Source organism: Amblyomma maculatum, chromosome 10 (genome assembly GCF_055883805.1).
Source record: "Amblyomma maculatum isolate TAMU_Amacu chromosome 10, ASM5588380v1, whole genome shotgun sequence".
In the NCBI taxonomy this organism is placed as follows: Eukaryota; Metazoa; Arthropoda; class Arachnida; order Ixodida; family Ixodidae; genus Amblyomma; species Amblyomma maculatum.
Window position 1 is genome coordinate 173979171 of NC_139353.1, and position 25964 is coordinate 174005134.

The following is a 25964-nucleotide window of genomic DNA, read 5'->3' on the forward strand; positions in this document are numbered from 1 at the left end:
TTCTTTCCAGTTATGTTCTCCAGATTGGGAGTTATTAGCTCGACTTTGAAATTCCTTTGAAAGACTTCGAAGCGTCTTTGGGATTGGGTAACATATTAACCTTTCCTGTCAAAATTCGGATTTGGCGACTATCATACGAAAACACTGTCAACCTATGTTAGATTTAATTTGTACCATTTCCAGTCTTGCTGTCAATAATTGATCGGCACTTGATGGCGGCGCCTCTTGTGGCCATATACCAATTGCTTTTAATGTTAATATCCCCGTAACACCGGCGACTTCCGAGTTGAAGTCATTTATTAACTATAATAATTTTAAGTTAACGTTACGCTCTATTCTTGATTCAGTAATTAACACGGATGAAGAACAAATATCAAAACACTTATGCTCGGTGATTGGGGATGTCTGTAAGAAGTCTGCGATCTGTGCCCATGATTACAGACGTAGAAAGGCGGCATGGTGGCATGTAAGAAGCTTTCCACAATCAGTGCTTGAAAAACTGGCATATTTATAAGTTGATCGTAGCTACTTTTAAACGTACAGTTGCACAAGCGAATTCCGTGTATTACGTTAAAATATTAAGTTCCTTTCTAAGTATGGCAACCGAAGTGCGTTTTATGTTTTTCTACGCTAGCGGAAAAAGATTCGCACATCACAAAATCTACCTTGTCTTATTTAGACTTCCCGTGAAGCAAAAGGCAACAATTGAAACAATTTCCAAAAGACTGGAGAAGCGTTTCTCGTCTGCATTTCCATCATGCTCGACATCTGTAGTAACAATGAATCCAGATATTTATGGTCCTCAAATTACACTTCCTGAGCTTTCTGCTGTACTATTGACATTAGCAGCCACTTATTGAGATGATAATGATGAAAATGATAATGATTATTTTTGAGCAGCTACCTGACTCGTTATTAAAGATATTAAATTATTCCATCCAACAAGCTTGGATACACCCATAATGGAGACTTGCCAAATTGATTCCTTACTTAGGAGAGCCTTTTCCATACATCCATCCGTGAAAAACTTTTAAGGAAGTTATAGAGGCATTAATAAAATCAGCCACAAGAATACTGAATTACATACCATATGTTGCAGCTGTTGGCATGAAGCTTTGGCACCATTATGATAACCTTTGATTGCACACTTTGCACAATTTTTGTCCTCTTCAATTGCTCCCTAGGGTGGTGGTGTTAATGATGCAGATTTTTGTTTCCAATTTTAATGCCTAGTTTCAGTCATGCGTGTTGAAACGAAGTCTCGGAGAATACATTTAAATGATTTCCCATGTTTGATTCACAGCATTTCATAATGCCACATCTGACACTGAATACTGGCAATTGACCAATGTATAAACCAACTTTGGTCGTACTACATACAGGTTCATCATTGATATCTAGAATAATGAGTTGGTCGTTTTGCGAAATATATAGCAGCCATTGACACGAAGAAAAACGCATGGGATGTTTTTTGAATGGGGATCAATTTCAAACAATAATATAATACTGGATATGATTGATTAAAACATAGAACAAAATCCTACCACATACAGCCAACTACATCCGAACCAGATACACAATATAGGCGCTGTTGGTTTGTATCTCAACGTGGCATGTATTTGTTTTTCTTCCTATGTCTAATCGATCATCTGTATGATTATATTTAGGTTGCACCTAAATGAGCAACAGAAACAAATTTTCTAGATTTTCTTTATATTAGTTGCTGTTGGATCTCGTGTGTGTAATACACTTTTAAGAAGTTTTCAAAAATCTTGCGCACATGGCTGCCATTTTACTTTTTAAAAAAGTAGTGTTGAATGAAAATAGTGGAGAATATAGGTAAATGTATATTGCCCCATAGCCATTTTTAAAGACACGCATATAATATTTCCAGCAAAAGCAATGATAAAAAGTGACATGCATACATTTTATATTGATCTATGAGTGGTTGCACATATATGCGGCCAGCCTAAGGGACGTAATTATTTCGAAATTTTGTGGCGGTAACGAAGAGGTCAAGCCAATACGCAGGCGTGGGATAATGAGCTCACATGACATATGGTCTAGTGACCACTCATTGCCACCGACCATTTAGTACCCAGACATGTCGATCTGCCTAATAGCAACATTCAGAGCTATGCCAGCAATTTTTCTCACAACGCCGCCAACAACAACAATGAAGATTTTATGCAAAACACGGCGTTCAATGGTCCGTCAATATTACGTTCAGCGGTATAAAAGTTTCAGTTCAAAACAAAGTCCTAATCTACACACAAGGCGCGCAGTTTGTGATTAACAAGCAGTACATTGAATGATCAATTTTATCACCACAGACGTCCAAAAACAGAAACAAATGTACTCAGACTGGCTTGCTAAGTGCCACTCGACACCACAGATGCTTAGCCGGGCGATACTAGTATGCGTTAGATATGCTACGGCCAGTATGCCGAGACGAACCATGCAGAAAAAAAAACGTAGAAGCACTGGGAACAAATGACATGATTGTAAAGCGAGGACATTCTTCACCGAAATCATGCAATGAATTTAGTTTTGACGCTTGAAAAACGCCTTAGCGAAAAGCGCGGACCCGTACGCACTCAGTCATAACACCTTTGATACAGCAGTATGATTATTCTCGCCTGTTCGGTGAACACTATGTGTATTACTCGTCGATCATTCTAATGCGGCCGGAAACAGGCCACTAGCTGCTAAGTACGCACAATAGCTCATGCATTAGGTAGAGGATGTTTCAGTACCAGTTGCCCAACAGTTTAGTCCCACTCCTAGACCCACTTGGAAAACGTCGAGATTGCAGAGCGCCGGCACCTCGGTGCGTGCGTCCTTGCTCTACCGAACAGTTGGCGAACCAGTCTTCGCTTGAGGCACGGGCAGGCTTCAGTGGCAGACAACGCTTAACGCGCGCTAGCTAAGTAGTTGAAAAATTATTTTCCGGTTTACATACCCAATGACATACGGACGCGATTGCTAGAAAAACTGGCCGAGGAAGACAAGCCGAGACAGCGCGAAGCGAAGCACCCGCCTCGTCAATTGTGAAATATTGAACAGCTTTGTTTCGTTTTAAGGATATAGCGCCTAACTCTGGCATGTCCGTATACGCCTGCACGCGCCTCGCCGAGGGATGGTTGAACAAGGCGTTGGAAAACGAAAGACGTGCCATAGATAACATCAGTGTACACAGTATAATACCCGCTGTGATTGATTATAAAGGAGTTCTTCTACATTCCTGTGCGGAATGAATTGTTTGGCGCGTTAAGTGATACCTTGAGAACTATGCTCGAAAGCTATGGCTTCCGGCCAGTCAAGAAACTACTGGAGGGTTTGCAGTTTTACGCAAGGCTCGGAAGGTAGGCAAGAGAGCGTTTGCTTTCATTAGGGCTGGCCATGCCGGCCCTCCAAACTGGCGTGGAGTTGTCCGTCATCAAAATGAATGAATATTCAATACGTATTCATGAAAACGGAAGGCAATATGTTCTTATGCGAAAGTTTTGAGCTTTAAATTCTCAGCTTTCTACACAATAGATGCTTCTTTGTAGACTTTAAATAAGCACTGCCTCATGCAGGGGCATTCTCTGTTCGGCGAACAGCGCGCCCGTTTGCTGCAACCACCGTTGTCGAGTTGCTTAGTACTTTTGCCGACGCAAGTCAGCCCATGAAAAAGTTACTGCCAGTGCTGCACCTCTCTGTTTATTTTTACTGATTGTACATAACTGTCACTATCACTTGACAATATATCATCATCATCATCAGCAGCAGCCTAACTATACCCACTGCAGGGCGAAGGCCTCTCCCATATTTCTCCACTTAACCCTGTTCTGTGCTAGCTGCATCCACGTGACCCCAGCGAACTTCTTAACCTCATCTGCCCACCTAACTTTCTGCCGCCCCCTGCTACGCTTTCCTTCCTTTGGAATCCAGTTTGTTACCCTAAGCGACCATCGGTTATCCTCTCTTCGCACTACATGTCCTGCCCATGCCCATTTCTTCCTCTTAATTACCAATAGAATGCCAGTAACTTGAGTTATTTCTCTGACCCACTCTGCACGCTTCCTATCTCCTAATGTTATCCCTACCATTTTTCGTTCCATAGCCCTCTGAGTTGTCCTCAACTTAAGTAGAACCCTCTTGGTTAGCCTCCATGTTTCAGCCCCATAGGTGAGTACACTTAAGATGCAACTGTTGTATACGTTCCTCTTGAGCAATACCGGTAAGTTGTAGTGTCATAATCTGCGAGTGCTTGCCAAATGCGCTCCATCCCAATTTTATTCTTCTTGTTATTTCCTTTTCATGGTCCGGATCTGCGGTTACTACCTGTCCTAAGTATGCATATTAGCCTACTACTTCCATTGCTTCGCTACCTAACGTAAACTGATGTTCCTTCCCGAAGCATTTGAACATTACCTTAGTCTTCTGCATATTGGTTTTTAAGCCTACCTTTCTACTTTTCCTGTCTAGGTCATCAATCATTATTTGCAATTCATCCCCCAAGTTACTTAGCCAGACAATGTCATCAGCAAATCGACGATTACTGAGGTATTCTTAATCTACCCTTATCACTAACTGCTCTCATCCCAAGTCTCTGAATGCTTCCTCTAAGCAAGCTGTGATAAGTACTGGAGAGATTGTGTCTCCTTGCCTAACACCTTTCTTTATGGGAATTTTGTTTTCTTTATGCAGAACTATGGTTGCTGTGCAGCCACTATATATATCTTCCAGCACTTTCACGTATGACTCGTCTACCCCCTGATTTCGCAATGCCTGCATCACCGCCAAAGTGACAGTATTTATGGACATTAAAAACCATTAGACTACGTTTCGCACAAAAAAGAGTATTTGCAAACTAGGCAGTGCACTAAAAATTGCAAATTATTTGCATTCACTACAACTTCATTACTAAACACTCGTAAATATGCGGTAGTAAAAAATGCTCCTACCCCAACAGTTCCTGTTCATTCAGAAACCCTCAGGGGTCTGTTTTTGGACCTTTTGTTTTCCTTGATTCGCAATAATTATATTATCACCAACCTCTGTCACTTCTAAGCTCAACGCCGAGCAATGTTTGTCGCATAGGAAGATTAAGAAGGCTGAGGAACAAGTTGGCTAAGTAAAGTTATGATGTTACCAACCTAAAATGCTGGTTAGCTAAGATAAACGTGTGTTTAACGTAGAAACAGAAGCCTATCTTGTTTACCTTTGCTACTAACAATAAAATTCCCCTCAAATCTGCACCTACAAGCAACTTGGCCTTCGAATGTGCAATGGCCTCTCTTCGATGTATCACTTTGACAATGTTTAAACTGAAGCCCTATAAAAACTATATTTCCTCAGACGTAAACTGAAGCCCAGTCCCTTCATTATACGCTAACTTTATGAAAATATCATTCATAGCTGCGTGTTATAAAAAGCCGTCGTGACGTAGGATCCTTCCACTAAATCTCACATTCCTAAGACAGATCCTGAAGGCATCTGTTTAGATGATCGACAACTCATATAGCCGCACGTTCACCACGGCTCTTCTTAAAGTGATTTGCTTAGTCTCGCTCTGACACAGCATCTGTCATGTAAACCGCATTTTTTAGTTAGTCAAAGTTCGAAACAAATTTCATCCATCAAATATTGCATGTCTAGTGTCGCACTAACACCCGCTGACTGTCGCAAAGAAGACGATCGTATGTCGAAAAGCGCGTGCTAGAAAGAAGACGGCAAACAAAGAAGACGACGCAGGAGACTGGCTTGCTAGTTGAATGTTCGCGCGGAACACCTACCTAAGATTGAAAGTACACTTATATTTGATGGAGGCTGCTCTTCATTCCCTCATCTCACGCTGGAGCTTCGCAGCCGCACACTCGCTCCGCCATCCGCTATGCCTGAGGCAAAAAATCAGACCGCTACTTCATGCTCGACTGCTCCCACCGCTCCGCGTACCACCCTGTGCTCTGGTGGGCTTCGCCAGCGTGACCCAAGCTTCTACAGACATTCTGTTATGAAATATCGGTTATTCGCGCCTCCGACAGCATGCGGTCTCGCTTCCGAACTGCCTTTCCTCCTTCACGAGATCAAGGCCTTTATGCGGGAGAAAGTGGCTCGCCAACTGTCGCTCCTCCGTGCTTCTGCCGCAACCACCCTATCGCTTGATCCTGCACTTCGACGCACCATCCAGGAACAAGTTGCAGAAGGTTTACCGTCAAGCTCTCAGCTTACGCCTGTGATAGCCCCGCTAACGTACGCCGCTGTCACCGCCAGACCACCACCGTGCCTTGTCGCGTATGCTGCGCCGTTACCACCGCCACCACCTCCGCCCCGCCCTTATCTGCCTCCTCGACGCCCGGTGAGCAACCTATGGCGGACCTGCGACAATCGCCCAATCTTTTATTGATGTGTGGCGTTCCTGGCCACGTCGTGCGGTTTTGCCGCCAACGCGCGCAGTCGTGCCGCAATGGCCCCGCCGGTACAGTTTGAACTACAGTTCCAATTATGAACCTTCCCGCTCCCCCTGTCGCTGTTGGCATCTCTAAGGACTCATTTTATCCTCACTGCTCCTCCCACGCCTGCCGCCGATCGCCGCCTCCCCGCTGCGCCGTGCTCTCCTGCTGCACCAGAGAAAAACTAATAGCCGCAGTTCCGGAGGCAAGCGCTGCGTTTTCTTCTACTTGTACAAGTCCTCCGTCTCTCCTGGCCAACGTTATAGAAGTGTTTGTTGATGGCGTCGCAGCTCTCGCGCTTGTGGACACTGGCGCCGCTGTGTCTGTTATACGTGCCAACCTTTGCCGCCAACTTCGTGAAGTTGCGCCGCCTGTTTCGAAATTTTTTCTCCGAACTGCCAGCTCACATCGCACTGAACCGCTTGCGGCGTGCACAGCTCGAATTGTCATTCAGCGTGTTTTGTAGGTCGCCGCATTTCCTGTGCTGTCTCACTTCTCTCACGAACTAATTCTGGGTTGCGACTTTCTCACCAGTCATCATGAGATTATTGATATTGACCCAGCTAGCTTCGAATTGTCTCCGCTTTAATCTGCCGCCTCGCCCGACACACCGCTCCGCGTCGATAATAGAGCCGTTGCCTAAGCTATTGAGATCCCCGCCTGCTCTACCGTCCTCGTCCCCGTTTCCTGCGCCTGCTTTTATGATTCGACCCTCCTTTTCACTCCGACTCATGTCGCTAATCGTCGCAATTGCTTAGTCCTGTTTTTCGCCCTCATGTCCTTCTGTGGTGGCTGCAGCACCACGGACGTCTCTAACCCGTTTCTTCGTCCGTAACGCTTCTTCGAGGAGAACGTCTTGGTCTTGTCACGTTCTTTAATGACATAATGACATATGATGTCTCAGAAGACCCAGCCCCACTTCAGCTCGATACTATCTACTTGCATGCTTCTGTACAGAACAACAACTCTCCTTCAGCTTTTTCTGGCTGTCTTGGTGCCAGCCTTTCAGCAGATTGATGCGACCAGCCCGTCAGCTTGCTTCGGCGCTGCCGTTTCTCTTTCGACTTTCTCAGACATCTTAGGAACGCACATCCATTGTTATTCACCACATCAACACTGGTACGCACGCCCCGGTACGCCAGCGCCCTTGTCGCGTATCGACTGCAGAACGTCAAGTTATCACTGAGCACGCTAATGACATGCTTCAGCGCGGCGTCATCCAGCCTTCGCAAAGCCCTTGGGCTTTTCCAGTTGTTCTCGTGAAGAAAAAGGATTCCTCTATCCTGTTCTGCGTTCAGTACAGGCGATTGAACAAGATAACGCAAAAAGACGTGTACCCCCTTCAACGTATTGATGACGCTCTCGATTGCCTTAAAGGTGCCGAATTCTTTTCATCTATTGAGCTGCGCTCGCGCTACTGGCAGGTACCCATGGCAGCTGACGATCGTATAAAAACCGGTTTTGCGACACCTGACGGCCCCAATGAATTTAACGTCATGCTGTTTGGATTGTGCAGCACGCTGGCCACCTTCGAGGGCATGATGAACCCAATTCTGTGCGGACTCAAGTGGAATGATGGCTTTTGTTACCTGGGCGATATTGTCGTGTTTTCAAACAATTTTACGTCACATTTGGACCGTCTCGAGAGTGTGCTGATGTGTTTGACTGCCGCCGGCCTCCAACTAATTTTGAAAAAGTGCTGCTTCGGGGCTCGCCAACTTCCTATATTGGGACATGTTGTTTCGAAAGGCGGAGTTCGTCCAGATTCTGCGAAACTCGGTGCAATAGCTGAGTGTTCTCGCCAAACTTCTATAAAGGAGCTGCGTAGTTTTATCGGGCTGTGCTCGTATTTTCGCCGCTTCACCCGCAATTTCGCTTCGATTATCTCTCCGCTGACTGAGCTCCTTGTCGGTGACGCCATTCTTTCGTTTTGAACGTCCGACTGTGATACGGCCTTTTCGATATTTCGGCGCCTTGTAGTGTCGCCTCCGATTCTCCGTCATTTTGACACTGTGGCGCCTACCGAACTTCGCAATCATGCCAATGGTGTAGGTCTCGGCGCTGTTCTTGCAGAACGAAAACCCGCCTACCCAGAGTACGTTGTTGTTTATGCCAGCCGGCCCATAACAAAGGCCGAAAAAATTATTCTGTAACTGAAAATGAGTGCTTAGCCATCATGTGTACGATTGGGAAATTCCGCCCATATCTCTACGGTTGTCCCTTATTTGTTGTCACCGACCATCCCGCACTGTGCTGGTTGTCCACCCTTAAAGGCCCATCCAGCCGTCTAGCTCGTTGGGCCCTCCGCTTACAGGAGTACGACATTCAGGTCACCTACAGCTCTGGCCGATAAGCATTCTGATGCCTAGGTACATCTGATGCCTAGGTCACGCCATGCCTAGGTCACATCTTCAATGCGGCTCCGACACGACAGCTATCACCATAGGTGACCCATCTTCACTAGAAATTGCCGAATCGACCACAGTCTCTCAAGTGGCAGCATATGCAGAAGGATGTCACCAGTTGGCCCGATCATTCACAATCCAGAACCAGGATCACCAGCAGTTCCTTCGCACTAAGACTTGTCCAGCTCCTTCATAAACCACAGACGCCCTCATGTGGCTTTGGGTTCCTGCCACCCACATCCGGCCTCTCTACCATACTTACTTCCATATATCATGGTCGAAATCGGGTTATTTGCCTTACCTCTCCGGTAAACTACGTTATAGAACCGCTTGCACCGACACCGTATATGTGTTGCCGCGGGCGTAAAACAGTGCACGTCGACCGCCTCAAGCCCTGTTATGACACACTGGTTGCGTCGACGCCATGAGTCGGCAGGATGCCTCCTTTTTCTTCCGGGGATAATTGTAGTGTTGCACCAACGCCCGGTGACTGTCGCAAAGAGGACGAGCGTATGTCGAAAGGCTCGTGCTAGAAGACGGCAGAGAAAGAAGACGACGCAAGAGACTGCTTACTAGCTGAATGTTCGACAAGAATACCGACCTGAGATTGAACGTACCCTTACACATGGTTCTCCTCTTGGTATAACGCAAAAAAACATGATTTTAAATAACTTCATTACATACGAAATTTTAGGTCATATATATACTCATTTTTCTACAGAACAAATGCAGACATATTGTTTTACTAATGATACAGTAATACCGACCCATCACTAAAAGTACTTTTACTTTTCTCAAATTTTGTAAGGCTATATTCCTGTTTCTCATTTGCAATTTGCAATTTTTGGGTACAAATTTATTATCTCCATTTCTGCGTTTCCAGCGCACGTGCACTCCTAAACAACATGCTGATCCTGTTAAACTCTTGTAGACAATCGCAGTATAAATAAATAAATAAATAAATAAATAAATAAATAAATAAATAAATAAATAAATAAACAATAAAGTACGAAGAAATTGAAGCACCCGTTCCTACTTGCGCAATACATTGATGGCAGCATTTGTGTCCTCTATCGCGCGCCGCACAATTTTCTTCACGTTTTAAAAAGGCTGTTTCAAAGGTGACGATAGGTGCTTTCTTGGGACCATTAGGCGCGGATTCTGGTGTGGAGTCATAAATATAATAGGAATCGCCCATATCTCTGGCCTTAAGCAAGTGCAAGTCCTGACGCAGTCCTCCGATGGTAGAGTTATTTACGCTGTTCGCGGAAGCGTGCATATTTCGGCACCCACGCGCAGTATCTTCGAACCAAACAATTTTGAAATCAGATTACCACGCACGCTTCGCTAGTGCTGCCTTTTTTCCCAAGCAGTAATTCAATACCGCTATGCTGTTACCAAATGAACCTAATTGAAGTACTCGAAATTTTAGTGCTTTAAAAATCAATAAAAATACAATTATAAGAAGTAGTAAAGAGCATTACAAGTAAATCTACTGCTAGTACATTCAGCGTAATTTTTAGCCGCCTAGGTAAAAAACATATGACCTGAGGCACGTTCCCAACGACAGATATCTGAAGCATAGTTATCGAAGGCGACCATACTTTTCTGATCTGAGAAGCATACCATGCAGTTTTCATATACATATCGCGCAGAGAAGATGTTCATACTTTCAGTGTCCAAACTACGAGGTGCAGGAGCAAGTGAATGGGTCTTTTTTCTCTCAGGCTCTCTTTCTTCCTTTTTTCTCACTGAAGGAAATGTTAGAGGTTCTAAGAAAAGAAAATGTTGTAAACATATTACAGGCAAATATGCCGCAAACAAAAGACGGTAGTAAATAATAGATTTGCATTCAGGAGCATAAGATTAGGGCCAAAATTGGCATCACACATACAAGTCTCTGAGAAAAAGTGCACATCAAAACTGGTATTTTTCTTGCAACTAAAAGCATGAAAATTAAATTCCTCTGCCTCATATAAGTGTTATTCATAATAACTGCACATTATTGCAAAGTACAGAATCCACTATGCGCAAACACTGAAGGCGCAAAACTGACAAACGAATTTATGTGCGGTGCGCTTAGTACGTTTATTCATCTTTTGCTCCTTCTCCAATGCTCAACTGCACGAGGTGTTACGAGTTACGTGAGGCCGTGGAAGCTAAAACATCAAAAATTCGCTTCTGGCGCCGGCAAAAATGCATTTATTATTCTTCATCATCATCATCATCATCATCATCATCATCATCATCATCAGCCTGATTATACCCACTGCAGGGCGAAGGCCTCTCCCATATCTCTCCACTTAACCCGGTTCTGTGCTAGCTGCATCCACTTGACCCCTGCGAACTTCTTAATCTCATCCACCCACCTAACTTTCTGCCGCCCCCTGCTACGCTTTCCTTCCCTTGGAATCAAGTTTGTTACCCTCAGCGACCATCGGTTATCCTCTCTTCGCACAACATGTCCTGCCCATGTCCATTTCTTCTTCTGAATTTCCACTAGAATGTCGTTAACTTGAGTTATTTCTCTGACCCACTCTGCACGCTTTCTATCTTTTAATATTACCCCTACCAATTTTCGTTCCATAGCCCTCTAGGTTGTCCTCAACTTAAGTAGAACTCTATTGGTTAGCCTCCACGTTTCAGCCCCATAAGTGAGTACAGGCAAGATGCAACTGTTGTATACTTTCCTCTTGAGCGATACCGGTAAGCTGCTAGTCATAATCTGCGTGTGCTTGCCAAATGCGCTCCATCCCAATCTTATTCTTCTTGTTATTTCCTTTTCATGATCCGGATCTGCGGTTACTACCTCTCCTAAGTAGATATATTCGCCTACTACTTCCAGTATTTCGCTACCTAATGTAAACTCCTGTTCCTTCCCGAAGCTGTTGAACATTACCTTAGTCTTCTGCATATTGATTTTCAAGCCTACCTATTCTACTTTTCCTGTCTAGGTCATCAATCATTATTTGCAGTTCATCTCCCGAGTTGCTTAGCAAGGCAATGTCATCAGCAAATCGCAGATTACTGAGGTATTCTCCATCTACCCTTATCCCTAACTGCTCCCATTCCAAGTCTCTGAATACTTCCTCTAAACAAGCTGTGAATAGTACTGGGGAGATTGTGTCTCCTTGCCTAACACCTTTCTTTATGGGAATTTTGTTGCTTTCTTTATGTAGAACTATGGTTGCTGTGCAGCCACTATATATATCTTCCAGCACTTTCACGTACGGCTCGTCTGCCCCCTGATTTCGCAATGCCTGCATCACCGCCGAGGTTTCAACTGAGTCAAATGCTTTTTCGTAATCAATGAATGCTATGTATAAGGGCTGGTTATATTCCGAGCATTTTTCTATCACCTGATTGATGGTATGGATATGATCGATAGTAGAGTACCGTTTCCGAAACCCTGCTTGATCCTTTGCTTGATTGCAGTCTAAGGTTGTCCTGATTCTATTAGCGATTACCTTAGTAAATACCTTATACGTAACAGACAGTAAGCTGATTGGTCTGTAATTTTTAAGGTCCTTAGAGTCCCCTTTCTTGTGAATGAGGATAATGTTTGCATTCTTCCATGCTTCCGGTACCGTCGATGACACCAGGCACTGCGTATTATTCTTACCTCCATTTAAAACTTCTTTGCAAGTCTTAATCCGACTTAAAAGTGATTAGGCGAAAGCCTTATAGCTGTTTGATATAGGTTTTTACAGTCGTTTGTCTTGCTTGTCGCTTGTAGCAAGGTAAAAGTAGAAAATCATTATCTACAACGTTGGAATTTGACTTCGAAGATTTATTCTTTGTGTATCATCGTCAATTATACATGTTCCTCTTTTTCCAGCAAGTACCTAACTAAACTCTAGTGCATAGATGACCTCCTGATAACTTAAGCAGTCGGCATTTTTGTATTTTTATTCTTTGAAGATGGATTATTATCGCGTTTTTGGTCTTTATCCTCGCGAATCTTTGCGGTAACCCAATTTTAAACCAGTAGTTAGGTCCACAGCAATGTGCGACTTGCACCACCAGCCGGTTTCTAGTGCTAATCTTTGTTAGCTAAGCATAGTGAGGCGGATGGCTTCCACTTTCTCCGTTAGTCCTGAATGAATACACTTCTCGTATTATGGAGGACGTACTATGCCGGCCACTATGGTCCAGAGCGACATTAGTCACCAATGTCAAAACTGGGTTATACTAATTTGTTTGCTTAAGAATTATAAGATGGAACAAGCATCGTTACAGCTGTTTTGACAGAGCACTGACTTAAAATGTATCGTTATTTTTTAGGATATCACTGGGGCAGCTTTTCTTCATTTCAATTACAAGTAATAGGCCTCTAAGTCTAATGATAAGTCTGTGCTTGTGTGAAGCAAGCCAGGCTCACAATACAAGACACACAGTAAACGTTCCCGAATAATACACAGTCAAGCTGGTAGTGGTTCATTAATAAATAGGTCTAGCTTGCCAGTCAGTGTTAGGGCAGAAAATTGCTTTGACAACCACGTTAGGGAAACACTGCGTGTTGGGAGCAGCTTAAAATTAAGGGTACTGAACTGCTCAACTGCACAGTGTATTGCTTATTTTCGCGTTTGGTTGCCTTCGTGCACAATGTATACAGAGCACACTCCTTTCGAAATTCCCACTTACACTCCTTGAAAAATTCAAAATTGACTGTGCCCTGCAACTAAGGTCTCCAATGACCGATTGTGCGATTCTTTGAAGTTTTAACTTGATACTATTTCTAACAACCGCAAACATCTTGTATTGTATTTTGTTTGGTTTGGTTTATGGGGTTTAACCTCGCAAAGAGACTCAGGGTATGGGATACGGCATAGTGGAGGGCTCCAGACATTTCGATCACCTGGGTTCCTTTAACGTGCGCTGACATCGCAAAGTACACGGAAAGCTTGCTTTTCGCCTGCCGTCGATGTAAGCGCCTGCCGCTACCGCGGCGGGAGTTTATGTTATATTTAGGGGCAAAAATAAAAATTAAATGAGAACAAGCACATTTACGTATATGATTCACATTTAACCAAGTAAATTGACAGCTCTAATTTCTGCGGCCCACATGTGCAATTCCTGGCAGCCCTAAACTAGTGTATGTATGTATGTATGTATGTATGTATGTATGTATGTATGTATGTATGTATGTATGTATGTATGTATGTATGTATGTATGTATGTATGTATGTATGTATGTATGTATGTATGTATGTATGTATGTATGTATGTATGTATACTGAAACGTAGGAAACACTTTTGCTAAATAGTTACTTAGCCGCTGTTCGCTACCCAGCATTATTGACAATGCGAATGTTGCCTTTAAAATTTGCCTGGCTGAATATTTTAATTGATTTTACGGAACTTAATAGCTTTCATAAAAATCGAATAAATTTAATGAAATTCCAGCTTTAAACAAATATATTATGTCTAAAAGTCTTACCTTCCTTTGTAATGTCTAGCGCTTCTATAAACGCCTGTTTTCCATCTGGTTTCTTCATTCTCAGCAAAACAGTCTTGCTTCTAATGAAAACGATATTTTATAACCGGCAATTTGCTATCACAGGAGTCAATGACAGTGAAGACAAGAAGAGTTCTACACAGGAAGGCAGCTTGAAATCAGAGAGCCAGCACTTTAGCCAAACATTCGGTACATTATCTATTAGGGTAATTTCCAGTTCATTAACATACAGCTGGATCACAAGAGCCCTTTTGTGCTACCCACGCATAGGATGTTCACCGTAATCTAAATGACCCATCTGACATTCACGCTTTCTTGACCCAAAAGCTTCATTCGCCGCTTTGTGGCTTGGTGTTTAAAGCAAAAGATTTTATCAGAGCATCGGACAGTATTTCTGTCTGTGTGCTGTGCATGAGCATGTCGATAGTTTTGACAAGAAATAGTCAGCGACATTTGGGTTATGTGTTGTCTGCTGAAGTGCAGTGGGGATAATGATTATGGGCCTATGGCACGTGTTGCTTCCACAAGGATGATAAGCTCCGGAAAACATAGATACGAGCTGTTCCACGAGTGATTTTCCAGGTCATACAACACACAAACGTAAGCAGTTGAAATTTGATTCCGTCTGAGCAATATTTTGGTTTCCAGGCGTATGTATGTGTCAACGAGAGGCCATTTTCAGCGTGCATGATTTGTAGTTAGAATAAGAAGGAATCTTGATTACTTTATAGGCAGTGTTGGTGCGTTTTATATACAGATATATTAGGCTCGTCTGTATAATATCAGGCTACGGTGGTGCTTTTTAATTCGTTCGACTGCTCTTAAGTGCGTTTTGCGGTACTTGTCACGAGTTCGCGCAGTCATATTGTTTTAGGTTAGTGACAGGCAGTACGGCGAAGACAGCAGACACTATTTGAGACGCTTTTCGTGTAGTCTTACGGGGCACACTGGTATTGCTCCTCTTTCGCGTGTGCGGCCCTGGCCGTAGGTAGTGCCAACTAAGTTGCCTGTGTGTGCGTTTTATACGTCTAAGAAACTGAAGAACCCTAAAAGTAAACGGCAGCGTTTAGAAGCAGATGCTGTTCTGAAAGCTCCTGCTATCGGCTGAGACTGCCCATTGAGGAAGACGGTGACAGCAGTGTTAATCTAACGATCTGGTGGCCTATCTGAGAGATAAGCGATGAGCCTTTAGGCATACAAAGGAGACAAACGAACGTGTTATGGTTCCCCACAGTTTTGAAGACATACCATGGAGCAAGTAACTCTCTTGTGAAGTCAAACATCTATGTGACGCTCCGTTTTATGACAGCGCTCTCTATATAGCCTTTATAGGCTAATGAATGGGTGCCTGTGCGTAAGCCCATCCAAAGAAAGTATCGCATATATGAATGAACATTATAAACCTCTAATGTCCCACAGTCAAATTTAACATGCGCTAAGGAATCAGTAAGCACTCACCTACAGTGCTTTCGGCTCACCGCAGTTTAGTGGTGCAAAGTGCCCCTCAATGTTTTTATAATATTAGTGTTTTTTTAGTTGCAGATCATGAAAAAATTGTAATCATCGCCCCACCGGGGTGGTGCAGTGGTAAGACGCCCGACTACTGGGCCGGAGTACCCGGGTTCGAACCCGACCTCGGCGGCTGCGTTTCGATGGAGGCGGAACGAAGAGGCGTCTGTGTGCTGTGCGATGTCAGCGCACGTTAAAGATCCCCAGGTGGTCGAAATTACTCCGCAGCCCTCCACTACGGCTCCTCTTTCTCTCTTTCCACTTTCACTCCCACCTTCCTTCCTTCCCTTACGGCGCGGTTGTGGTGTCCACAGAAGACAAGTGAGACAGTTACCGCGCCTTTCCCATCCTATAAATAAATCAGTTTTTTTGTAATCATCGCCTGTAACTGTCTTTCCCTTACGGCGCGGTTCATGTGTCTACAGAAAGAAGTGTGACAGATACTGCGCCTTTCCCTTCCTGTGAACCAATCAATCAAACAATCAATCAATTGATCGCCTGTAACTGTCGCACAAATCACTTGAAGCGCAAGCGACCAGTGAACACTTTCATGTTACTGATGCAAGCAGCGGATTTGTAGTGCGTGCACAGGGCCCGTTGCGGTGACATCACGGTGATAGTACGCAGGCCTTCTTTCTAGTCTAGGTGACTCTGCAGCACACTGACGCCTCTTCGTTTCACCTTCTAGACAAGAATTCATCACGCGGATTGTTGAAAACTATGGCAGATTTCGCGCACAGATCTCGCGCACAACTTTGACAACGGAGTGTTTCTACATATAAAGACTTTCGCTATAAAATTCGCCCTGACTAAGATTCGAGTAAATCTGGTGTGAAACCATAGCTGAAGCATGGTGAAGCAGAAGTGATGGCGAGTGCATTGGTGGCCCTCTTTGCTGCTCGTCGCTCACGCCTTGCGGCATCATCGCTGCGGCGTTTAGCAAGACTTTTGTTCAGGCGTTTCTGTCGTTCGCTTGGCTTTAGGTCACTTTCCTCGCCTCCAAAAAAAAAAATCAGCTCGCAACGAAATGTCTCCAAATCGTCAGATGCAGCCAACCTACGATCATAATGAGCACGGCTGCTCAGTTGCTGTCGCTCCGAGTCCATGGCGCTGCTCCGGCCGAGGCGGGCCTCTATATATGCTCGAGATTGATGTCAGCAAGCACATGTCGCCACTCAGCTGCTCAAGCCTTAAGCGACTTCCCACGTCAGTTGACCTTGGACATGGGGATTGGGAGGGTGACTGCTGCTGGCCCTATGGGACTGGGACTGGTAGCTCCCCGCGTTTCTAAGGCGGCGCAAGCCTGCCACCGGAGGTTGTGCCTGCTGTAAGCCGTGAATACACCCGCTGCTGCTTCGGTGAGGACGACGACTGTTGTGACACGCGTATTCTTTTCCTTTCTTTCTCCTCTATTTTTACATTTGTCCGAATGAAGCAGCGGAGGAGGCTGACTACAGAGCCTGCTGCAGGTCCGTGAATGTTTTTCCTTCTTCCTACAATCGCAACAACATTTGACATTAAGTTTTGGTGGCAACATATAGTGATTGCGGCTTAAGTGTCCGATCCAGACACAAAGCGGAAGGCGCCAAATCTGTGACGCTTGTATTCTGTGGGCCACTGACGCGCCGTATTGGAAGACAGGAAGGCGGTAGTCAACGGGGAAAGAGGATCTTTAACGTGCACTGAGGTCGCACAGCATACGGACGCCTCTTCGTTTCGCCTCCATCGAGAGAGAGAGAGAACTTGTATTTGTCTAACAGAGTGACTATCCCGCTCTTCGAAGGTTAGGCCCGGAAAGTGGGACAGTCCCCTTCTCACCAGGAAGGTTGGACAGAACTACCGGCCTGCAAGGCCGGTAGTTCTTGGACTGGGGCGGCAACTTCACCCACTTGAACAATTTCTCTTTTGGCTCTTACGTCTGAGCTTCTCAGAAGGGTCTCCCAGGTATCTTTAGTTATACTTTTAGTCCTGCCTGGTGACTTCGCACTTTCCCATATTATGTGATCTAGTTATCCCCTTTCCTTACATAGGTCGGATCGTATTTTCGGCCATATATTGTTGGCTAGAACTTGGTTCGGGTATGTATTTGTCTGTAGCTTTCTCCATACATTTACTACCTCTTTGCCTAATGTGGGGTCTGGTAGTGGTAGGATCCTCCGGCTCAGTCTGTAGTCCGTTGCTATCTCCCTATAGTTAATCAGGGCCTCTAATTTGCCTTGCTCAGGTGGCGCTCCTCCAGCCCGGGGTATGTGATCTCGGGCTGTATTTTTTGTGCCGCCTTGTATCCATGTACAGGCGCGGTCAAAAATACGCGGCCTACGGCTCCGATCGGCGGAGCAGCTGCGAGCCGCACCGCGGCGCTCGCGCCAGTTCTGCGAGGATATGCACTGTGACGACAGATTTCTCCCTCGCTCTCGAGCGGACACGTCACGCAGTTGATAGAAATCAAGTGCGACGTTCATCTGTTTCGCAGCTTATGGTCACAGCGAATGAGGGCTCCTGTTTGCAAGAAGCGCGCGCTGTTGTCGCCTCGTATGTCGTTTCCCGCGCGTGCGGAACGGCTGCAGCGCGCGCACGCTGAGCTATTCACGAAGCGCACGGCGTCCATCTTTCTAGCATCGTAGCTGATATGACGCTTCTTCCATGTAAACCGCCATGGTGGGCCAGTCTGTATGGTGCTCGACTGCTGACCCCCCATAAAAGCTGCTTCAATCCCAGGAGCGGCATTCGCTGCATCTAGGTTGAGGCGAAATGCCAGAGGACCGTGCAATGTGCGTTATCAACACAGGTTTAAACACCTCAGGCGGTTGAAATTTTAGAAACCCTTCACTATGGCGTCTCTCATAGCCTGAAATGCTTTCGGATAAAACCTACAAACCAATTTTCATGCTTGCGCGTTGCCCACTTCCGTGCAATCCGCAGCAGTAAAACCACGAAATGACGAAATTTATTATTGATGTATTGACGAGAAGGCTCATTAGTGTCACTTGTTACGGGTGTCAGTCATCATCGTCATCAAGATAAAGTTCGAAGAATACAACAAAAAAGGATTGAGACGTATGGTGTAGCAGGGGCGAGTATTACGGTTTTACGGTAGTGTATCGGCCGCATAAGGTGATTATAGCATACCTGTTGTTAAAGGTAAATATGGCATTTTAATTGCTTGTTACAAAGTGCCGCTGAGTTTAGAGACGCTTGCATGTTTTTCATTTTATAAAGAGCTATTCAATTTATTGTGTGTTTCTCTTTTATCGCGATAATGTTTTTGTATATGGTAACAAACCGTGCGCTTCTCATGCTCGTTTGTATTTAAATATATTGCTGAGGATAACTTTACACATTTGTAAACTGCCGATGACAATAGCATTTCAGTCCGAAATAAAATCGTAGTTCTTCGTTTACATTGACTCTGCGTAATAAATGGTGAGAAATCTGTAGGGCATTAAAAATTTCTTGAGGCATGTGTTTTCAGAGTACTGATGATTTATTGCTGACAGAGCAAGAGCATTTAAAAAATTTATAGTAGTTATTTTCGCACAATTTTGAGCCATCGAACTTTCGGCTTAACATATATGGGAGATTGTAAGAGCAATCAAATCTCAAGCCTGCAGACTGCTTGGTGCAGAATGCTTGATCAAGGATTACACCGCGATCGTCGCTATGACTCCTGCAATGTGCTCCTGAGTACAATTTTGAGCCACTGACTGTGTACTTTGCCTCGGTAGGAGCAAGAGCCAGTGCTATTGCAGCCTCTTCCGCTGTCTGTATCAATCTTGTTTTTGTAGAGATTGCTTTAGCCATTTCTCGCTTGCCATTGACAACGACTGCATTCATTTTTTCCTTTGCCGCAGTATGCAGCGGCTACATGTTCAATTCTACCTGTATTTTTTGCCTCGAATATCCAAGTTTGTGATTCTGCCCTTTTCTCTCGTATTTGCTTATTATATTCAGGGTGCATGTTTGGTAATGGGGGGATACGGATCCGTTTCTGGTCCTTCTCTTTCATTTCCTTTGTCTTGTGAATGTATTCCTTTGGTTTTATACCTATTTTACTCAATGTGTTCATTCCGCCCTTAGTTTTCTTTAGCCTAATTAGTTGTGTAGCTAGTGCTGCCACAATTATTTCATCTAATGTGTTGTGTATTCCCAGCATCGTCATCCGTGGAGGAACTTTCCGGGACATGTAGTGCTTATATTTACTTTTTGTGATCTTGCTATCAATCCTATCTTTTTCGGCCTTCTTCAGGTCAAAGTATGGCATGACATTCCCGACCCTGCTTATTAACAAAGCTTGTGTGAGCTTTAGGAGGTTACTTTCATTAAGGCCACCTTTTGTATTGGCTATACACCTTATAAGGTGTGTCGTTTGTATGACCTGTCCTTCCAGTTTCCTTATCGTTTCTCCGTTGCATCCGTTTGTTTGGAAGACCATTCCTAGCACCATTATTTGCTCAACTTTCGGAACCGCTTGAACCTCCACTTCTATATTTACGTCCACTTCTTTTTTTTTTTTTGCGTTAAGTGTGTCGGAGTGTATATGAGCAACTCTGATTTTCTGAAGAACGTTTCATGCCCCTCACTTTTGCATGTTGTACAGTGTTATCTCCCGCCTTTGGAAATTTGTGCTCGATTTTAGCATCACCACCCTTGTTTGGCCAAATGGTTATGTCATCCACATATAGGCTGCATTATATGTCTTCTATTTTCCTTAGCTTTTCTGGGACTCCATGCGTAGCTATGTTAAAAAGTGGGCGAGAGCACCTCTCCTTGTGGTGTGCCCCTGCTACCCAGTTCGAATATCGGAGATTCTACACCCTGGTATCTTATTTTTGCTTTTCTGACCATTAGAAAGCTTCTTATATATTAATACATACTTTGCCCTGCGTTTAGTCCCTTTAGACCCTGTAGAATAGCATCGAGCCTTGCAAATTTAAATGTCTTTTTCAGGTTCAATCCTAAGATAGCTTTACCATCTTTTGATCTTGATTTTGCGATATCATGGTGTAGCCTGAGCATTTTTTCATGCTTAGTAAGATGCTACCTGAACCCTATGAACTCCTGAGGCCGTAGCTGAATCTCCTCCCTGTATCTGGTCAGTCCTTTCTCAATCACATGTTCGAATAGTTTACCTACAAATGATGTGAGCGATAATGGTCTCAAATTATCGAGAGTCAGCAGTTTTCTGGGTTTGGGTTTTAGCACTATCACCAAATTTCCATTGTTTCGGGACTTCCCCTTTTTCCAGCATCTCTACAAGATATTAGGTAGGTCCACTATCGTGTCGTTATCCAAGTTCTTTAGCTTCTTGTACGATATCCCATCAAGCCCTGGAGCCGATTTCGTCTACGGATTTCTGCCACCACTTCAGGTACCATTATGGGAGCACCTAGTCGCTGGTTTCGGTGTACTTTGTAGTTTTCTAATTTATCTTTCCTTACTTCTCCGATATTTTTGTCTTTAGGTTCTTTAAGGAGTTCCTCATTACTGCCTCCATGATGGTGCTTTGCCTTTATCAGCTTAATGGAAGTTGGCGTTTTAGTTTTCTCTGGGTCTACCAGGTGTCATATCATGCTCCATGTCTTAGCCATACTCATTTTGTTTTCCATTTCGCATCTGTGTCACCCGTTAATAATTAAAGGTTTATTAACGATGCGCACTTAAAGGTGTGCACACTCCCAGCCACCCTTAGAATGAGTGGGGGAAGCTGTTCCACTCGCACAAGAGATGCCCTCGACTTGCGTGGCAAGCTTAGCCGGAATTCAACTACCTTGTAGTGACAGAAGGGGGTGGCCGTTTGGTGCCCAGCTGTCGCCGGTTCAAGCCAGAGTAAGTATCGGAGTCAGAAGTAACAAACAAAACACACTTTATGCACAGCAAGAGACAATACGAAGGAATACATACGAACACTGAAAATGCGCAGACGAGAGGTTCCCAGAAAAGAACGGCAAGCATGCAATAAATAGGTATTCGATAACACAGAGACTTTACAACACAAACAATACACGAGAGAGTCACAAAAACTAACGCCAAATTGTTCACCGGGCACCATTGCAGTCCGACGCCTCGAGAGTCACGATGCGGCCGCCATGCAAGACGAGCGCCGCTCCCTCGCAGATCTGTGGGCTTGCCAGCGAATTGCTCTACCAAGCTTTTGTAGATGTTTGATTTCGCTCGCGCAGCTTTAGTGATTTTAGAAGAAGCATGCGGTTGGCGTAAGAGCGAAGTTACGAAGGTCTAAATTGTATTCTTTCTACATCGCATTGTAAAAAATGCTGTCAAGTTATTACTACGGGCAACGTTTCAAATCGGCATCATAAGAGGAAATGCGGGACAGCTACATGGTCGCATGGGAGAATAGTTTCTTTGTCGAGGAAATTTTGAACACTGTTGCGTATCTAGTTGACGCGGCATGTTTTGCGTTGTAAAGCTTTAGTTGTCTGAAATATTTTACCATATACGATACGATAAGCTTTATTTTCCATCAAAGATGGAGGGAGACGAGGCTAAAAGCTGCGGCCGCAGCTTGACTGGTCCTCGCCCCCCCCCCCCCCTACAATAAGAGCGACAGAGCGACAGGTGGCACTTGACAGCAAGGCATACAATACCAATGGAAAATACTGGTTACACAAAAGATATACGCGTGGACACTGACAAGGGCGACAGCAATGTGCAGTGGCAAACAAAAATTATAGGCCCATAGTGGAGTCTAAGAAATCGAAAAATTAGGTAACCTTGAAAAAGGAGATAATATATGCAACTCTCTTGCATTTGAAATCAGTTTAGCCACATGCACACACAGCATTCCAAAACAAAGGAAAAAAAAAGGAGTATACTAATGCATCAGAGAGGATATCACCACAAGATAACACCACAAGAAAGTCATATCATTTCCAAAAGTTATACAATACTAACACCGAAAGAAAATGTTCTTAAGCTGCTTAACATTCAGCTGTAAAATGTCGGTATCATTAGACAAATAGGAATTTAAAAGCGATGGGATACAATATTTTAGTGTTTGCGCACCGTAATTCGTTCTACTGAAATCAACTTTCCAGATTTCGGGTTTCCGCGTAAAATGTCCAGACGAAATTTTGGGAGTTAAGTTTCCTAAATTTGTTAGGATATTACTATTCTGCTTTCTTCCTTTGATTAATGCGAGACATAGATTGTATTTGTACATGTCTTTCACTTGCAAAAGTGCCAGCTTTTGAAACAATGGTTGCGCATTAGCGTTGTACATAGAGTGTGTAATGATTCTAACTACCTTTCTCTGCAGCCTACTGAGTTTCTGCATATTAGTCACTGTAGTAGTACCCCACACGAGATAGCAATAATTAATGTAAGACAAAAAGAGAGAGTTATATAAAAGCATCATAACATTCTTAGGTAAGAAAAACTTGTTTCTATACAGAATACCAACTACTGACGCAAGCCTATTACATATGTAATCTATGTGTCGGTCCTAAGACATAGTATCTGTAAAAATGACTCCTAATGTTCTAAATTCGCGATTTCTATTTCCGAGCTATTTAACTCAAGTTTTAACTCCGACGGTACCAGTCTTGTTTTCGCACGAAAAAAGATCGCTTTTGTCTTATTGTTGTTGATTATTAAACCGTTCTGTTTTGCCCAATCACCTACTTTAAGTAACGCCGAGTTTGCAATGTTAAACAGTTCTGCGCAGTTTTCTGAGACACAAAAAATGCTAGTGTCGTCAGCATAGATGACGAACTTAGCCTGCGCTTCCACACTGACGATGTCGTTTAAGTATACATTCAATAGAAATGGTCCTAAAATACTTCCCTGTGGGACCCCCGACTGTATAGAAAGTAGACTTGAGGAATGGCCATCGAGCTCAACATATTGCACGCGATGTGAAAGGTATGATTTGATTAGCTCTAACGGTAACCCACGAACACCGTACTTCTTTAGTTTTTCAAGAAGCAAGTTGCGATTCAGACAGTCAAATGCCTTGGTGAAATCTAGGTATATCCCTAGTACATACTGTTTGTTGTCTATGTTTGTTAGAATGTATTCTTTTTGATCTAGCAACGCAAGTTGTGTGGATCGAAATTTCCGAAACCCATACTGCGCTTCAATTAGGCTGTTTGTTTTTTCAAAAAAGGATTCAAGGCGCATCAACACAACTATCTCTAACCCTTTAGAAAATACAGGAAGGATAGAAATTGGGCGGTAATTATTAAGAATGTTATGATCACCTTTTTTATATATAGCTCTGACCTTTGCTATTTGCATGTCATTGGGAAATACTCCAGAGCTTATACACAAGTTAAATATGTGTGTTAGGAGAGGTGATATAATATCAAGAACATATTTTACAGGCTTAATTTGCACATTGTGGACATCACAGCTGGCTGAGATTTTTAGTTGTGTGAACGTTAAATACACTTCATTGTTCGTCACAGGACTGAAGAATATACTTCTGGGGTTTTCCTTAACGAGGTGCTCTACATGATTAGGCAATACAGGTAGAGGTAAGTTTACAAAGTGCTCGTTAAACGCATCCGCCAAAGCAGGACCAGAAAGCAACTTGTTATTGATCTTAAGTTCACTAATCGGACATGGAACTTGTGAACGGCCAAGAACCTGATTGAGCTTTCGCCAGGTAGACTTGGAATCATGCTTTACTGAACTAAAGGAATTTGCAAGGTAATCACATTTAGCCTTTCTGATTTCCTTATTAAGGCTATTTCTATACTTCTTAAATTCTTTCAAATGAGTAATGTCTCGGGACTCAATGAACCTGTGGAACATGTCATTCTTAACTCTAATTTTAGCCATTAGGTAATCATTTATCCAAGGTTTCCTTATTTTTCTAGACACACTGATGGTGCGGAAAGGAAAATGTTGTCTGTAAAGCTCGACGAACTTCTCAGTGAATAAGCAGTGTGAGACATTAGGATCTGTTGACTCTTGAACATTTGACCAGTCCACTCTTGATATTTCATTACGGAGCGGTCTAACAGCGATGGTAAAATCTGCTGATAGGTAACCTTGCGATTTATTCTCTTCTCCCTTTCTAAAAGTTTCACACAAACAAAAATAGGCAGGTGGTCACTGAGGTCACAAGCAAGAACACCCGATTTGACTTGATGATACTACAGGCATTTCAGATGAGTTGCAGGCATTTCAGATCAGGCGCTTCATTTGTAGCTAATATACATACCAAATATTTTGTTCTTAAAAACACAGCGGCACATTCATGCTTTTGTGTAATTATGAATTATTGTGATACTAATCATGGTAGCTCAAATAAATTTAGTGACATCAAGCTCATGGAATCAGAAATGTTGAAAAAGGCTTTTTGGTGTGAAGAAATGAAGTGAATCGGGCTTAAAAGACAGGAGATGAATGTGCTTTTCACAGTATTATGTACCAACGTCATGCAGGAATGTGGAGCATTTTAACACTCATTGTATTGCTTTCTGGACAAAGCTGGACAAACATAATTAAAGACGAAGGCTCTTTATTTTTGTGTTTTTTATTCACAGCCCTGAAATATATTTTTGGCTACTTGTTTATACTAATACTGTGTAATATATATCATTCTAGTTCACTAACAAGTGGTAATTTTTACTAGGCAGGTTTAGTCTTATCACCCCTTTGAAACCTCATCTACACAAGCATTATACTGCTAGATTAGACATGCACCTATAATCAAAAACATCCTGCAATGATGCATAAAATAATGGCAAAACAAAAGCACGCTATATATAGGTTTGTTTATGAGCACCCAAATACTTTTTGTTCGGGATAGGTGTTCAACCTGTGGCATTATGTGGCATTATATCCTCATAAAATATGGGGATTTAGCAGATAAATAATATTAAGCGCGGTAACTAGAACAGCAATTAGTTCCGGCGATACGTTGCTCAAAATGCGTGCAATATGCAATAATGCTAAGCATGTATTGTTCCAAAGGAGACTAATGGCTCGAGACCATGCTTTGCTGTTCATGTCCTGACTGCTTTTCCGTTTTAAATATTCACTTTCACGTTAAGACTGCGATGTATACATGAAACACGAGTTAACAACTTGACACGTACGGTAGGGCGGATTCACTTACACCGCCGTTTATGTATATAAATTTCAGGTAACACTTAAGATACCCAATGTACCTAAACGTATAAT

General features: G+C 43.4%; 1 protein-coding gene across 1 annotated transcript in view; it reads right to left on the reverse strand.

Annotated features, from left to right (window-relative positions):
- LOC146177962 (uncharacterized) overlaps nt 1-14359 on the reverse strand; it is a 53409-nt gene extending 39050 nt beyond the window's left edge. Inside the window, exons 1-2 of the mRNA XM_084581841.1 lie at nt 14286-14359; nt 10516-10617 (exon numbers count right to left, since the gene is read on the reverse strand). Of these exons, the coding sequence (XP_084437967.1) occupies nt 10516-10617; nt 14286-14343 (160 nt within the window). The 5' untranslated portion in view covers nt 14344-14359. The remainder of the gene's footprint in view (nt 1-10515; nt 10618-14285) is intronic.
- Nucleotides 14360-25964: the final 11605 nt, after the last annotated feature.